General features: G+C 45.3%; 1 protein-coding gene across 6 annotated transcripts in view; it reads left to right on the top strand.

Moving 5' to 3' along the window:
- Window positions 1-16,818, top strand: part of thsd7ba (thrombospondin, type I, domain containing 7Ba) — a 953,049-nt gene that overhangs the window by 666,689 nt on the left and 269,542 nt on the right. For 4 of the 6 annotated variants that reach the window (XM_068035032.1, XM_068035033.1, XM_068035030.1 and 1 more), the window contains exon 14: window positions 5,723-5,917. The exons of the other annotated variants lie outside the window; for them this stretch is intronic. In XM_068035032.1, coding sequence (XP_067891133.1) covers window positions 5,723-5,917 — 195 coding nt within the window. The remainder of the gene's footprint in view (window positions 1-5,722; window positions 5,918-16,818) is intronic. 6 annotated transcript variants of the gene reach the window in all.

Below are 16,818 nucleotides of genomic sequence, written 5' to 3'. Positions count from 1 at the left end.
TGACTCTCCAGGTACAAAGAACAAAAGAACAAAGAAAATTACAGCACAGGAACAGGCCCTTCGGCCCTCCAAGCCTGCGCCGATCCAGATCCTCTATCTAAACCTGTCGCCTATTTTCTAAGGGTCTGTATTTCTTTGCTTCCCGCCCATTCATGTATCTGTCTAGATACATCTTAAAAGACGCTATTGTGCCCGCGTCTACCACTTCCGCTGGCAACGCGTTCCAGGCACCCACCACCCTCTGCGTAAAGAACTTTCCACACATAGCCCCCCTAAACTTTTCCCCTCTCACTTTGAACTCGTGACCCCTAGTAATTGAATCCCCCACTCTGGGAAAAAGTTTCCTGCTATCCACCCTGTCTATACCTCTCATGATTTTGTACACCTCAATCAGGTCCCCCCTCAACCTCCGTCTTTCTAATGAAAATAATCCTAATCTACTCAACCTCTCTTCATAGCTAGCGCCCTCCATACCAGGCAACATCCTGGTGAACCTCCTCTGCACCCTCTTCAAAGAATCTACATCCTTTTGGTAATGTGGCGACCAGAACTGCACGCAGTATTCCAAATGTGGCCGAACCAAAGTCTTATACAACTGTAACATGACCTGCCAACTCTTGTACTCAATACCCCGTCGGATGAAGGAAAGCATGCCGTATGCCTTCTTGACCACTCTATTGACCTGCGTTGCCACCTTCAGGGAACAATGGACCTGAACACCCAAATCTCTCTGTACATCAATTTTCCCCAGGACTTTTCTATATAATAGTATAGTTCACTCTTGAATTGGATCTTCCAAAATGCATCACCTTGCATTTGCCCGGATTGAACTCCATCTGCCATTTCTCCGTCCAACTGTCCAATCTATCTATATTCTGCTGTATTCTCTGACAGTCCCCTTCACTATCTGCTACTCCACCAATCTTAGTGTCGTCTGCAAACTTGCTAATCAGACCACCTATACTTTCCTCCAAATCATTTATGTATATCACAAACAACAGTGGTCCCAGCACGGATCCCTGTGGAACACCACTGATCACACGTCTCCATTTTGAGAAACTCCCTTCCACTGCTACTCTCTGTCTCCTGTTGCCCAGTCAGTTCTTTATCCATCTAGCTAGCACACCCTGGACCCCATGCGACTTCACTTTCTCCATCAGCCTACCATGGGGAACCTTATCAAACGCCTTACTGAAGTCCATGTATATGACATCTACAGCCCTTCCCTCATCAATCAACTTTGTCACTTCCTCAAAGAATTCTATTAAGTTGGTAAGACATGACCTTCCCTGCACAAAACCATGTTGCCTATCACTGATAAGCCCATTTTCTTCCAAATGGGAATAGATCCTATCCCTCAGTATCTTCTCCAGCAGCTTCCCTACCACTGACGTCAGGCTCACCGGTCTATAATTACCTGGATTATCCCTGCTACTCTTCTTAAACAAGGGGACAACATTAGCAATTCTCCAGTCCTCCGGGACCTCACCCGTGTTTAAGGATGCTGTAAAGATATCTGTTAAGGCCCCAGCTATTTCCTCTCTCGCTTCCCTCAGTAACCTGGGATAGATCCCATCCGGACCTGGGGACTTGTCCACCTTAATGCCTTTTAGAATACCCAACACTTCCTCCCTCCTTATGCCGACTTGACCTAGAGTAATCAAACATCTGTCCCTAACCTCAACATCCGCCATGCCCTCCTCCTCGGTGAATACCGATGAAAAGTACTCGTTTAGAATCTCACCCATTTTCTCTGACTCCACGCATAATTTTCCTCCTTTGTCCTTGAGTGGGCCAATCCTTTCTCTCGTTACCCTCTTGCTCCTTATATATGAATAAAAGGCTTTGGGATTTTCCTTAACCCTGTTTGCTAAAGATATTTCATGACCCCTTTTAGCCCTCTTAATTCTTCGTTTCAGATTGGTCCTACATTCCCAATATTCTTCCAAAGCTTCGTCTTTCTTCAGTCGCCTAGACCTTATGTATGCTTCCTTTTTCCTCTTCGCTAGTTTCACAATTTCACCTGTCATCCATGGTTCCCTAATCTTGCCATTTCTATCCCTCATTTTCACAGGAACATGTCTCTCCTGCACGCTAATCAACCTCTCTTTAAAAGCCTCCCACATATCAAATGTGGATTTTTCTTCAAACAGCTGCTCCCAATCTACATTCCCCAGCTCCTGCCGAATTTTGGTATAGTTGGCCTTCCCCCAATTTAGCACTCTTCCTTTAGGACCACTCTCGTCTTTGTCCATGAGTATTCTAAAACTTACGGAATTGTGATCACTATTCCCAAAGTAGTCCCCTACTGAAACTTCAACCACCTGGCTGGGCTCATTCCCCAACACCAGGTGCAGTATGGCCCCTTCCCGAGTTGGACTATTTACATACTGCTCTAGAAAACCCTCCTGGATGCTCCTTGCAAATTCTACTCCATCTTGACCTCTAACACTAAGTGAATCCCAGTCAATGTTGGGAAAATTAAAATCTCCTATCACCTACATCTTTCCATAATCTGTTTACATATTTGTACCTCTATCACATGCTCGCTGTTGGGAGGCCTGCAGTACAGCCCCAACATTGTTACCGCACCCTTCCTATTTCTGAGTTCTGCCCATATTGCCTCACTGCTCGAGTCCTCCATAGTGCCCTCCTTCAGCACAGCTGTGATATCCTCTTTGACCAGTAATGCAACTCCTCCATCCCTTTTACCTCCCTCTCTATCCCGCCTGAAGCATCGATATCCTGGGATCCCTGCCTACTCTTTCCCTTAGTCACGTTGACTTCATTATCTAGTTCCTTACAGGCTTTAGTTACTACCTCCTTACTGTCCACTGACCTCATTTGGTTCCCATCCCCCTGCCACATTAGTTTAAACCCTCCCTAACAGCGTTAGCAAAAGCACCCCCAAGGACATTGATTCCAGTCCGGCCCAGGTGTAGACCGTCCAATTTGTAATCGTCTCACCTCCCCCAGAACCGGTCCCAATGTCCCAAAAATCTGAACCCCTCCCTCCTGCACCATCTCTCAAGCCACGCATTCATCCTGACTATTCTTTCATTTCTACTCTGACTATCACGTGGCACTGGTCGCAATCCTGAGATTACTACCTCTGTGGTCCTACTTTTTAACTTGGCTCCTAACTCCCTAAATTCTGCTTGTCGGACCTCATCCCGTTTTTTACCTATATCATTGGTGCCTATGTGCACAACGACAACTGGCTGTTCACCCTCCCCCTTCAGAATGTTCTGCAGCCGATCTGAGACATCCCTGACCCGTGCACCTGGGAGGCAACATACCATTCGGGAGTCTCGTTTTTGACCACAGAACCGCCTATCTACTCCCCTTACAATCGAATCCCCTATGACTATAGCCCTTCCACTCTTTTTCCCGCCCTTCTGAACAGCAGAGCCAGCCACGGTGCCATGAACCTGGCTACTGCTGCCTTACCCTGGTGAGCCATCTCCCCCATCAGTATCCAAAACGGTATACCTGTTTTGGAGGGAGATGACCGCAGGGGACACCTGCGCTGCCTTTCTGCTCTTTCTCTGCCTTTTGGTCACCCATTTCCTTTCTCCCTCAGCAATCCTAATCTGCGGTGTGACCAATTCGCTAAACGTGCTATCCACGACCTCCTCAGCATCGCGGATGCTCCAAAGTGAGTCCATCCGCAGCTCCAGAGCCGTCATGCGGTCTAACAAGAGCTGCAGCTGGACACACTTCCAGCACGTGAAGGAGTCAGGGACATCAGCCGTGTCCCTGAGCTCCCACATTGAGCAAGCGGAGCATAACACGGGTCTGAGATCTCCTGCCATTTTTAATCTTAAGCTTAACTTAGTCTTAACTTAGATAAATGAAAAAGGAACGAAAAGTTTTTACCAATCACACGAAAAAAAAAGAAGTAGAAAAAGCCTTACCTTATCTAAACACCACCGAGTCCTTTTTTTTTGGTTAGAGGAGGAGGGCGGGTTCAGCCGCTGCCCAAATATATAGGACTTACTTACCCAGCTGCCACCTCGCTCTCCCTGTCGCCGCTGCAAAAAGAAACTGCCGAAACAAAAAGGTAAGTTTATATAAGTTGAAATTCACTTACCCAGCTGCCACCTCGCTCTCCCTGTCGCCGCTGCAAAAAGAACAACTTCACAGAAGGGTTGTGCGTGCAGGTACAAAGTAACAGAAGGGGTGTGGGTGCTTGTATACATGTGTGTATAAAATGCAAAAATTTCTATGTCATATTTGAAACAAAAGCCTAATTTTTCATCTACTGACAAAGGGCTGGAAAGTCTGTAGGAACCCAACATAGGAAGGCTGGTGTGTCTGCACCTTCTTTGACTAAGCTGACCCACTGTTTACTAATTCATTAAATAGCCTTAAAGGGACATGCACATACACTTTAGCAAAAGAGTAATGGATTGTGTTTTATATGGTGTAATGTTTACACCCTCTAACAACAGCAGCCACTCTGTCTTACCATAAGGAGCACCATGAAAGATTTAGTGGTGTTATTCAATATTCTTTAAACTCATTTGGAACATTTTCTTTGAATAACCATATTGCAGATATAGGAAGAAATGAACAGAACAGGAAAACAAAAAAGATGTGTGTATTTTTTAAAATCTGTGCATTCTGGCCACATGTGAAATAAGTAATTCAATGTACATGAAAAAATCATTGGGCTTTTCAACAGATGATTAACATAAATATATGGTTGCACAGAAAAATTCAATCTGGGTAAAGAAAGATTAATGCCTGAAGTGGGAAAGTCACAAATAAATAGAGTTTCAGCCATGTCAGAAACAAATCATTTATTGGAACTCTGATTCTGTTTAATATCTGAACAGTGAAATCTCACTCTGTGTTCAAGAAGAAACCTGTGGAAAAATAAGTTAACTGTCATGAATAGTTACTGACCTGGAAGACTTGAGAAGACTGTAAGCAGCTAATTAAAACAATGGATCAGAATGGATACCACTCACCTGATTCTTATGGGCCAAACAAATTGGTGGAAGAAAAATTGAGTTCTTGTTTATCCTTATTTATGTGTATGTCTCAAGCCTACACACACTGACTCACCTAAAAGTTTCTCTTTTACTCCTCATAAAGGATTAGGAAAATTCAGAAGCTCCCAGAACTACTAATATTTAGAATAATTTACTCTTACCTTCCAAATGCTATAGTCATCTTGCTTTTCAGAAATCAATCCAACACCTTCTTGAAGGACTGTAAGGAATCGGTCTTCACTACCTCCTTTGGTATTCCGTTTCACAAGTTGCTCACCTTCTGGGAAGAGTAAAACTTGTGGACATCTAGCCCTGCTTTCTTAGTTTGTTTGAATGGCCCTGATTCTATCTAACCCTTTAGTAAAAGTAATTTTCTGGAAACATAGTTAATTATCTTCAGGTCTTAGATCATGTGATTACCACATTCGTTTGTTAGATCACAAGAATATATGAAATAGGAGCAGGAGTATACCATACAGACCATCAAGACCTTTGAATAAAATCAGGGCTGAACTTCTGGAAGTATCACTGACTGAACAGACTAATCAGACTAACCAAATTACCAGAAGAGAAGCTGGTTAACTTATAATAACCAAGGTCAGATTGTCATTTCCAACATTTTTCTGGATATTTAACTGCCCAGTGTTTAAAAATGAAATAGGGAGGTGATTTTAAAAGAAATGTCATGAAAATACTTCTAAATGTGCTACCTTTATTTTTAGGTGTGACCTGTAGAACAGGTGATGACCAGAATGTGGATTTTGTTGGGTGCTTGAAGTGGGCGAGCCCAATGCCTGCACTTGTGCAGAAGTGTCGTATCCCCTGCTATGATGATTGCATGTTGACAAACTGGTCCAAGTTCACCTCCTGTGTAGCAGGCTGTGGATCAACCCATAGTTGGAGAAGATCCCTCCTAGGCAAGTATTGGACATTGAAAATTTATATCAAAATTAATCTTATTGCCTGTTAACAAGATTTTCCCATGTCATTTCTTATAATTAAATTATAAAGGTCTTTTTCACGCTTGCCTTTTTTTTTGGAAGCTAAGTTATACCCTTAAACGATGAATAATTGTCATATCTTGGGCCATTAATTGGCCCTATCACATTACCATGTAAAGACATACTCAGTAGATTGGCGATCAGAAGAAACTTTTTTGAGTTTCCCCAAGACTGTACTTTATTGTCAGCCTTGAGCACCTCCAACATCCTTTTAATCATAGGTGTTATGAAAATTGTGAAACAGCTATTTGTCACAGAGGATAATGAAAGGTCATTTTAAAAATGCACATGTTTAAGTGTTGGATGCCATTTAATTAGTAGATATTTTTGTGAACAATCTGACAGGATTGATATTTTCTTGCTTTGCGTATACTATATCACAGCAGCACAGTATCAAACTTTTTAAGTAATTGGTTATACATGATTCTGAGTACATGCAATGTGTGGTATGATACTGACTCATCCAAACCAATCCCGAGTTTTTGCTCGGTTAATCTCTTAGTCAAAGTGCCACTGGGTCTGTTATACAAAGTGTTATGGAGTCAAAAATTGCCCAATGTTTCTGTTCTTCGTAGCTAGCCAGTCTCATTGTTGGTAATGCATGAGTTTGCATTCAGTTATGATGTCATGTACACTGAAATAGCTCACTGGAATCACTCATTATCTGGACTTGCATATTGAGTCACTAACTTTGGTTAGAGGCATTCGTCATCATCAGTATGTGACATCTGCAAATGTTATTGCAGTTACCTTATAAAAGTTGGGTTCCTGTGGTTCTGTGGCAGCAGGTGAGAGAAATTTGAGAGCCAGAAGGTCACTGAAAAGACAGAAGAGAAATAACCAAAGGTGTGGAAGGGTTTCACACAGGGGAGAACCTTTGATTCCACCAGTAACTAATAGTAACTCACTGAAATTGTATTCATAACTTGTAGTAATACTGGTATCACTTAGATTCCCCTCATAACCAATAGCAATGCAATAACTCACTGCCATTTTATCTGTAACGGACGGAAGCCATACAGCCCCCAATGCCTGTATCTGTGCTGATGCTTTTTCCAAGAGCCCTATTATTCGTTTTCAAATAATCTTTCAAATACTGTAATTTTCCAAATATAATACTCCAATTTTCATGAACAGAGTCAAAATTGCCTTTCACCTTGCATAATACAAACCTAGACTTTTGCAATACTGCAGTCAAAGTGTCATAATTGCCGAAGGAATGACAGGCTATTTGCAAGTGATGGACTTCGGCTGCGGCGAGCAGCGGGGCCTGTTTGTGAGTGACACATTCCCGGAGGATTCCTGCATTGTCTGCCTCGTACATGTTTTATTATATAATATAACAACTAACATACCTGGACCATGAGTATCAAAATAGTCATCCCATAAAAGGTTTTGGATGACATCCTCCTACTTATGATGCCAGTTGAGTCCTTTGGTGGATGAAAACCTTGCAATCCACAGATGGTTTGCTGTGGAGGAGAGCCATCACCAAGCTGATCTTGAAAGAATTGCTACAAGAGGCTCTGTTTAATCTTCTTGCAGGCAGCAAGTTTCTTTTGTAGCCTCCCTGTTTCCTTGTGAGAGTTTCCATCCTCCTGCCCTTATACAGTTTCAGGCAGGGAAACTGAGATCTGGCCTGAATTCATCTGTGGGCCTAATAAAAGGACGCAAACCTTTGCTCGGGAAAGATAGTTGATCCCAAATTGGATCGACGGCGTTCCCTGTGAGGACCAACTACTGGCTACAAAAAAAACCACTTTGATTTGTCACCATGTATAATTTTCACCCTAACTTCTCGATCAATTTTTAGGGAAACCATGGGTAGTATATATGGAAAATTACAGTAATGTCTTTGGACAGAATTTTGTTAGTGCAGTGGTGACGGGCTGGGAGGCAGGTGTGGCTGTAAAATGCCAGTGGATAGGGTTGAGACAGAAGCCCAATGTCTTTATGCCGCTAGGGATACTCCCGGAGGTGGCTGTTCTGGGGGGTGGAGGCCGCGCTTGAAGGCAGCGGGAAGGCAATTGAGCATGTGCAACAGGCAATTAATGGGCATTTTTCGAGCTATTTACAATTTTGCGACGGGTGCACAAGAACAACGAATCTTCAAAGCCTCGTGAAGCAGGCGAGAGCTCGGTGGAAGGTCAGTCGTGGCTGCAGTCAGTAGCCATTGCAAGACGTAGCGGGGCATTGTAGGGAGGGTGATAGAGAGTAAATGGTGCATTCTGGAGGCTAGCCAAACCTGGCGCACACAGAAGAGGCATTCTGATTGAATGTCCTCTCTGACTTGCCACTTGTGTGTACAGAGTAAGGAGGGGTGAGAAGTCTTGAGAAGTGAGTGCAGAAATTTGCAATGGGTCTCTAACTCAGGCTTTGAAACCTCTGGTGAGGAGGAGCATCAGAGTGGGAGGGAGTTGCAGCCAGCAGGAGCGTGGCTGCAGCACCCAGAAGGGCATGAGGATCATGAAGTTGGAAGGGGGCACGGACGAGGGCACGACCAGCCTCTTGTGCGCAGAAGGCGCTACCCACCAGAGACGGTTTATCGTTGGAGGCTCTGCTTCCTGCAAATGTCAGAACAGCAGTGTCGCCGAAGACTGTGCCTCTCGAGGAAGGCAGTCACCGAGCTGTGCGCCGTGATGGAGGAGGATCTGAGCTCAATGGGAAGTGCCTGTTGCCCATTGCCTGTTGAGTTGAAGGTCACCGTGGTGCTACATTTCTATGCCTCAGGATTATTCCAGGGATCCTCTGGAGACATATGTGGGATTGCCCAGTCAGCAGCCCATCACTGCAGCAAGATGTTTACAAATGCCATGTACAAGAAGGCCAGCTATTACTTGTGGTTTTGCACCGATTAGACAATCAGGCTGAAAAGGTTGTAGGAGTCGGGGCCATTGCTAGATTCTCCCAGGTACAGGGTGTAATAAACTGCATGCATGTGACCATCAAGGCTCCCAAAAACCAGGTAGCAGCTTTCATCAACAGGAAGGGCTTCAATGCACAATCGATTTGCGACCATTGCAAATGTTTCCTTCAGGCCTGCAGAAGGTTCCCGGAAAGCTGCCATGCCGCCTTCACACTAAGGCGGTCTCAGTTGTCCAAGCTTTTCAGGCCCCCGTGCGCCTTCAAGGATGGATACTGGGTGATGAGGGCCTCCCACTGAAGACATGGCCCTTCATGCCTGTGCAGAACCCCAGCATAGATGAAGAGGAGAGTTACAACAGCTGCCACCTGACAATTAGAGCGACCATCGAACAGGCCATAAGGCTTCTGAAGATGCATTTCAGTTGCCTTGATAGATCTAGTGGAGCCCATCAATATGCCCCAGCAAAGGGTCTTACGTATCGTGGCGGTATGCTGTGCTCTGCATACCCTGGCGCTACGGAGGGGAGAAGCTTTGAACAATGAGGACATCCTTGATCGCGAGGCCTCCTCTGAGGATATGGATTTGGAGGGGACTGCTTACCAAGTGGACTGTGGTGATGAACCCGAGGGACCCCCAGCGAGATGCAATGAGATATGCGCAAAGGAGGTTCGTGACTCATTAATATAGACATGCTTCTCATCAGCCTTCCTTGCACACCCATATAAACAAATAAATCTACCTTCTATAGCCCTGTGGCCCTTTCCTTGAATGTCCTTACCATCTCACTGGAACCGTCATGACATCAGGCCACAGCATAGATAATGCATAGACCTAAAGTGGTCTGATCCTTCCCATCATGCCCTTCGCAGAGCAATCAAACTGTTAATGGCCCAATAGTGGATAAATGAGTAAAGGATTTTTTTTTGTGTAGCATATCTGATTCCATTAATCACAAATAAACAAAAAGGTGACATCAAGCTCCATACTATAACTCAGTGAAACCCAAGGGCAGCTAGGTGGACTTTGTCACATGTTTGTGGGTGCTGCTACATGGTGCTCCCCTGTGCTGTCGCCTGAGGTGGAGGCAGGCTGCTGAACTTTCAGCTCTGTGGCTTTTGATGGCCGTGGCGGTTGTCCTCTGGTTGCCTGAGGTCTAGCGGGGGCCTCCTGCACTTGTGCAGGAGCTGCTTCTGTCTTTGTGGATTTTTGAAGCATTGGTATCACCACCGGAGGGGACAAGGACCCACCATCCACACCAGAAGTGCCCTGAAATGTGTCCCCAGGTATTGCAGGCAGCCACTGCACTACCCTTTCAGGGCACACTTGTCCCTCCCTGCTCACCTGAGCAGTTTGATCACCTGGCACTCATTCCCCTCTCTCCCAGCCATTAATCCACAGAGCTCACGGAGGAAACGATGACATACAAGTCCGTACGCATCTCCGGCTGCCTCTGGGTGGTTTAATGGATGTTGGTCTCCAAGAGGGTCACCGCTTTCTCCATGGAGGATGCCATGTGTGCACATGCCAGAGACATGGCTGCACTCATGGCTTGGATGGACTCCTCCATCATTTGTGCATCAGTGTTCAAGCCCTCTGGAAGCTCCTGCAGAAGTTCATGCACCTCACGCTGCAGCTCCAGCATCTGCTGCCTTGTTCACTCCAGAGGCATGTCATCAGCCTGAAACTGAGCATCATCACGTCCTCCCACATTCCTCTGAGTGTGAGTGGCTGCAACTGTCATTGACTCCGTCACCTGCACGGGTGGATCTCTGCAGTACTGACCAGATTGTGCTCCCTTTGCTACATGCATGCGACTGCCCATCGATATGAGAGCATCTGTGCTGATGAGGAAATGATGAGGTGCTGCATCCTTTGAGGTCTGCTCCTGTTCAGATATGGAAGGCTGTCCCACAGACTCTGCCGTTGCCTCCTCTTGTACATACCTGTGAGCGAGAGAGAGAGATGAGCTGGCACTGCGCGTTCCAAACATGTCCTTCTGACTGCTCATCATCTGGAGCTCCGTGTGACCAGTGGTGGTCACATGAGCACTAAGCTTATTGGTTGCCAAAGGGTTTATTTCCCCCATCCATTAGGGCACTCTCTGCCTGGGGGAGCCACACCTGTCTCACCATCAGTGATATTTTGCCCTGTCTCCAGGCCTCCTAGTTCCAAGGCTTCCTCTTCCAGTGGCATCAGGATTGCCATATATGGGATGCTGCCTCCAGTTCTTCCTCTCTCCTGCACATTGTGAACTCTCCTCCTGCGAGCGTATAAATTAGCATTGTCGTTCACTCATCATAGACACACATGACACCTATGTTGGTGGCAGCCTAACTGTCCATCATGGCGCCACAGGGATTATTTCTGCATGTGGCCAGTTAGTACTGGCAGTGCAGGGGACAACTCTGACTGACTAGTGTCCTCCATAGAGAGGCACCATGCATCTGACAGCCAATGCTGCTGCCTGGGCATTGCCTCTAACTGAGTAGGCACCCCCTTCTCCAATTTTATATTCTTCATTTGTGACATTTAAGACTACAGGTTTAATGCTATGTACTGCACATGTTGTCAGACTGCATCCGGTCATTGATCCTCTTCCTGCACTACAGCTACTTAGATGGGACCACCCCACTGCTTCTACCCTCCTCAATTTCTTTGTCCATGTCCTCTTCATCTTGCTAGCGGGCCTCCTCCTCTCATCCTGAGGGATAATGACCCTATGAGCCCTTGTCGCCTGGAGGAGCATCTCCAGGGAGGCATCAGAAAACCTGGGTGCCACCTGTACCCTGCCTGCTGCCACCTCCCAATCAGTCCAGTGGTCAGGCCTCTCAGTTTCTTCTGGGGCTGCTGCCTTTAAAATGATTGCCGACTGCCTTTTAAACATGGTGCCAGCCTAGCATGACCTGGTACTTTTACCACCACCCCCTGCATCCCCCCCCCACCCCCCCCCCCCCCGCCACCCCACTCCCGCACCCACCACGTGCACTGTCTAACAGGCCGATTCTCAGGCCTGCTGAATGCTAATTGGATGGCCCCAATAATAAAGCAATTTCATTTCCGTTTGTTCCGCCACACCACCTGCTTTACATGCCGACATCAGGACTTTGTCGTTGCCGGTAAAATCCCACCCTTTGCCTCAACAGCCAGTTGTGATGAAGCATCCCAGAGTTTAATAGCCCCCAATGCAAAAAGCTTCTTTGTTCTCTCCCCTTGGCTCTTGCAGTGATAATCCACGGTCTCAGTCCCCTTGTTCCCCATTTCCTCATGAGCAGAAACAGACTTTAACCATTTACCTCACATCACCACTCAGCTTCTAAGTGTTTGTTTTCAAATAATGATTGGTAACTGTGCTAAAATAACTCAGAATTAACACTGGATCCCTCAATCCATAAAATAAAAACAGTTCTAAAGCTACCTACACAAGAAAAGCTCTGTAGTTGAGAGTCATATGCGCTGTATGTGTCCAAAGGCATCATATGCAACATACCTCAAAAATCTATGTAACATAATCTTCAGACTAAAATATTCTTTTAAATATTTCATCGTCATTGGATCTGTAGGAAAAGCTCATTCTATCAGGAGCCAGTAATGTCCACAATACCAGCCATCAAATATCTTCAAGACTTTTTTGGAAGTGTTTTCCGACAAGTAAAACTAACATAATACATGGCAAAAAATTAAATAAATCTGCAAAAAATGAATCTTGCCCATAAAGTCAGCTATTTTGTTAGAAATGCTTGCAACAAGTTTCTCCTTAAGAGGCCTTCCCCTTCAGCAAGAGTCTGGAGCTTATTTTGTTGTCCTTGTCTATAGAAAGAGCCTCAAATGAATAGTGTAATACAGCTCCTAGAATGCATTAGTGGCATTCTGTACATGTTACACGGTATACCACTAAGATCAGCTGTCATCACAGTTCCTGTAGCCATGGCATTATTGAACAGAAAAGCTAGTTTTCCTCAGGTCTAATGTCTAAAATGCTCAAAAAGACTAATGGAATGTTAGCCTTTATAACTAGAGGACTGGAATATAAAAGGGAGGAAGTTTTGCTACAGCTATACAAAAACCTAGATTGCCTGGATTGACCACGTCTGGAGCATTGTCTACAGTTCTTGGCACTGCACCATAGAAAGGATGGGTTGAAATTTCAGTGGTGGACGAAAACAATGGCGGCCCACCCATGCGGGCCGTACATCGCGGAGCCACCGCGATATTAAGTGCAGGGGCTAATTTAAATGGCTGGGGCAGACTGCCCCCCCCCCGCAATGCTGTGGAGGGGCGGGCTGTCCATCCCAGGCAATGGCGTCAGCTGCCTTTGCATCGGTGCTGATGTCATTTTAAAGGGCTTCGAGTCCTGCCGTTCAATTTAAATATTTAAAGATACATTGATCAAAAAAAATAAATAACTTTATCTTGCCTCTCTCCCACCCCCCACCCCCCCCCCCCCCAATAACCATAAAATTATTCCATGCCCTCCTGAAAACACTTCCCTTGTCCACCTGACCTTCCTCCCCGCCCCCCAAGTGCATAACCTTTCCACTATAACCCTTACTACCATCCCCGACACCAGTGATATGGCTTTGACCCCGCTCCCTCCACTCCCGCACTGAGAAACTTATCTCCTGCCCCCTCCCCACCAGTGTCCCACCTCGGTTCTGCGGACGGGGATCCGAAGGCAAAGGAGTGCCGACTAGCGGCACAAATATCACACCGGGACAGGCGGCAGGAGCGTAAGGTTAATTAATTAATTGAGTTAAATTTATTTATATATGTAAATGACTATCTCGTCACTGAGCGGCGGGCAGATCACCACAAAGCCTTGCCACCGCCGGCAATATGGGGCCAGGCAGCATCAGGGTGCGTGGCGGCCCTCTGCTGGAGGCATTTTCCGGCCCCGCCACCATGACCCCCGACATCGGGGGGTCTGTAAAATTAAGCCTGATATATTGGCCTTGGAAAAGGTGCAGCACAGATTCACCAGAATGTTGCCAGGCCTCCAATGGTTCGATTGTAATGAAAGACTACATAATGCTAGGCTTGTATTCCCTAGAATATAGAGTCATAGAGTCGTACAGAATAGAAACAGGCCCTTCGGCCCACCGTGTCCATGCCGACCATAATGCCTATCTATACTAATCCCATCTGCCTGCATTAATTCCATATCCCTCTATGCCTTGCTCATTCAAGTACCTGTCCAGATGCCTCTTAAATGTCGCTACTGTTTCTGCCTCCACCATCTCCTCAGGCAGCTCATTCCAGATACCCACTATTCTTTGTGTGAAAAATTTACCACTTCGATCCCCTTTAAGCCTCCTCCCTCTCACCTTAAATCTATGCCCTCTAGTTTTAGTCACCCCTACCATGGGAAACAGACTCAGGCTATCTAGGGTGGCACAGTGGCGCAGTGGTTAGCACCGCAGCCTCACAGCTCCAGCGACCCGGGTTCAATTCTGGGTACTGCCTGTGTGGAGTTTGCAAGTTCTCCCTGTGTCTGCGTGGGTTTTCTCCGGGTGCTCCGGTTTCCTCCCACAGCCAAAAGACTTGCAGGTTGATAGGTAAATTGGCCATTATAAATTGCCCCTAGTATAGGTAGGTGGTAGGGGAATATAGGGACAGGTGAGGATGTGGTAGGAATATGGGATTAGTGTAGGATTAGTATAAATGGGTTGTTAATGGTCGGCACAGACTCGGTGGGCCGAAGGGCCTGTTTCAGTGCTGTATCTCTAAATCTAAAAAACCCTATCTATGCTTCTCATAATTTTATATACCTCTATCATGTCCCCTCTCAGCCTCCTTCGCTCCAGGGAAAAGAGACCCAGCCTATCCAATCTCTCTTTATAACTCAAGCCCTCCACACCAGGCAACATCCTTATGAATCTTTTCTGCACCCTTTCCAGCTTAATCGCATCTTTCCTGTAGTGCGGCGACCAGAACTGCACACAGTACTCCAAATGCGGCCTAACCAACATCATGTACAACTGTAACATGACGTCCCAACTCTTGTACTCCGTGCCTCAGCCAATGAAGGCAAGCATGCCATATGCCTTCTTCACCACCCTGTCTACCTGTTTTGCCACTTTCAGGGAACTATGTACTTGCACCCCAAGGTCTCTCTGCTCAACAACACTCCCCAGGGCCCTGCCATTCACTGTATATGTCCTGCCGTGGTTTAACTTCCCAAAATGCATCACTTCATACTTGTCTGCGCTAAATTCCATTTGCCAATCCCTTGCCCACTTTCCCAGTTGATCTATATCCTGCTGTAACCTTAGACAACCTTCTTCATTGTCCACTATACCACCAATTTTGGTGTCATCTGCAAACTTACTAATCATGCCCCTTACATTCACGTCCAAGTCATTAATATATATGACAAACAACAGAGGGCCCAGCACTGATCCCTGCGGCACATCACAGGTCACCGGCTTCCAATCTGAAAAACAACCCTCCACCACCATCCTCTGCCTCCCATCACCAAGCCAATTTTGTATCCAATTTGCTAGCTCACCCTGGATCCCATGTGTTCGAACCTTCTGGACCAGCCTACCATGCGGGACCTTGTCAAAGGCCTTGCTAAAGTCCATGTAAACAACGCCCATCGCTCTGCCTTTGTCAATCCTCTTGGTCACCTCCTCGAAAAACTCAATTAAATTTGTGAGACATGATTTCCCACGCACAAAGCCATGCTGACTATCCCTAATCAGACCATGTCTTTCCAGATGCATATAAATCTTGTCTAAATATCGAAGGTTAAGTATTTAGAGAATCATAGAGTCATAGAATCAGAGTCATTTATGTCATAGACGGAGGCCATTTGGCTCATCGAGTCCATTTGATTGAAGTTTTTAGAATCTTGAAAGGAATTAATAGGGTAGGCAGGGAGAATATTTTCAGCGTGTGGGGGGAGTCTAGGACAATGGGATATATTCTTAAAAACAGAGCTATGCCATTTAAGAGAGAAGTTGGGAAGCACTTCTTCATGCAAAGGGTGGTAGATATGAAGAATTTTTTCGTACAAAAAGCGGTTGATGCTAGCTCAATTAATAATTTTAAATCTGGTATCAATAGATTTTTGCTAAATAAAGGTATAAAAGGATATGGAGACAAGGCAGGTGGGTGGAGTTAAGATACCGATCAGCCATGACGTCATTGAATGGCAGAACAGGTTTGAGGAGCTGAATGGCCTACTCCTGTTCTTATGTTCCTCATGGTTTTAATTTTAAAATTCAGTACCCTGCTGCCAGCCATTGGCTTGCTCTCTGCCTTTGTTTATCTATGTACCTCCAGCCCACCTCAAAGTCCAATTAATTTCTAAATTTGACCAGAATTCTGTTTCACTATTGTAATATTTAATGAAAACAGAAAATGCTGTTCATGTAGCAGGTCAAGCAACATCTGTAGAAAAGTCTAAAATATTGATCAACAGCTCTTCTCTCACACATGCTGCTGATGTTGAGCTTTTCCAGTTTCTTCTGGTTTTATTTTTAGATTTCCAGCATCTGCATTGTATTATTGTAGTAGTATTTAATACATGAATTTATATAATTGGCAGGCTTGTGGCATTAATGTGCACATGTTCAATTTCACAAAGTAGTGTGTAATTTAAAATTATTTTGGCATGATAATGAGGACATTAGGACTGTAATGTAAATTCTGGGACAGTTGCAAATGAGTGGAGGACTGGTGATAAAACTGACTTGCAAATTTTTAATCAAAGGCTGAAAAATTGGATAGATCAATGAGTTATTGGCATTAACTTGTTTCTCCAATTAAATGCTACCCAGAACATCTGTTTAATTTATGTGGTTATTAAATATTAAATTATTCATTTAATTTACCATTGTTTAGGTTTGTGGGTCAATATGTCAATAGCGGATAAATGACTTAAGTATTGTGAAAGTTGGTTTTCCAGGGAGGGAACTGGACTTTTTATAAATTAGGTAAGCTGACGAGG

The sequence above is a fragment of the Heterodontus francisci genome, chromosome 7, assembly GCF_036365525.1.
Source record: "Heterodontus francisci isolate sHetFra1 chromosome 7, sHetFra1.hap1, whole genome shotgun sequence".
Lineage (NCBI taxonomy): Eukaryota > Metazoa > Chordata > Chondrichthyes > Heterodontiformes > Heterodontidae > Heterodontus > Heterodontus francisci.
This window is presented reverse-complemented; position numbering and strand designations above follow the sequence as displayed.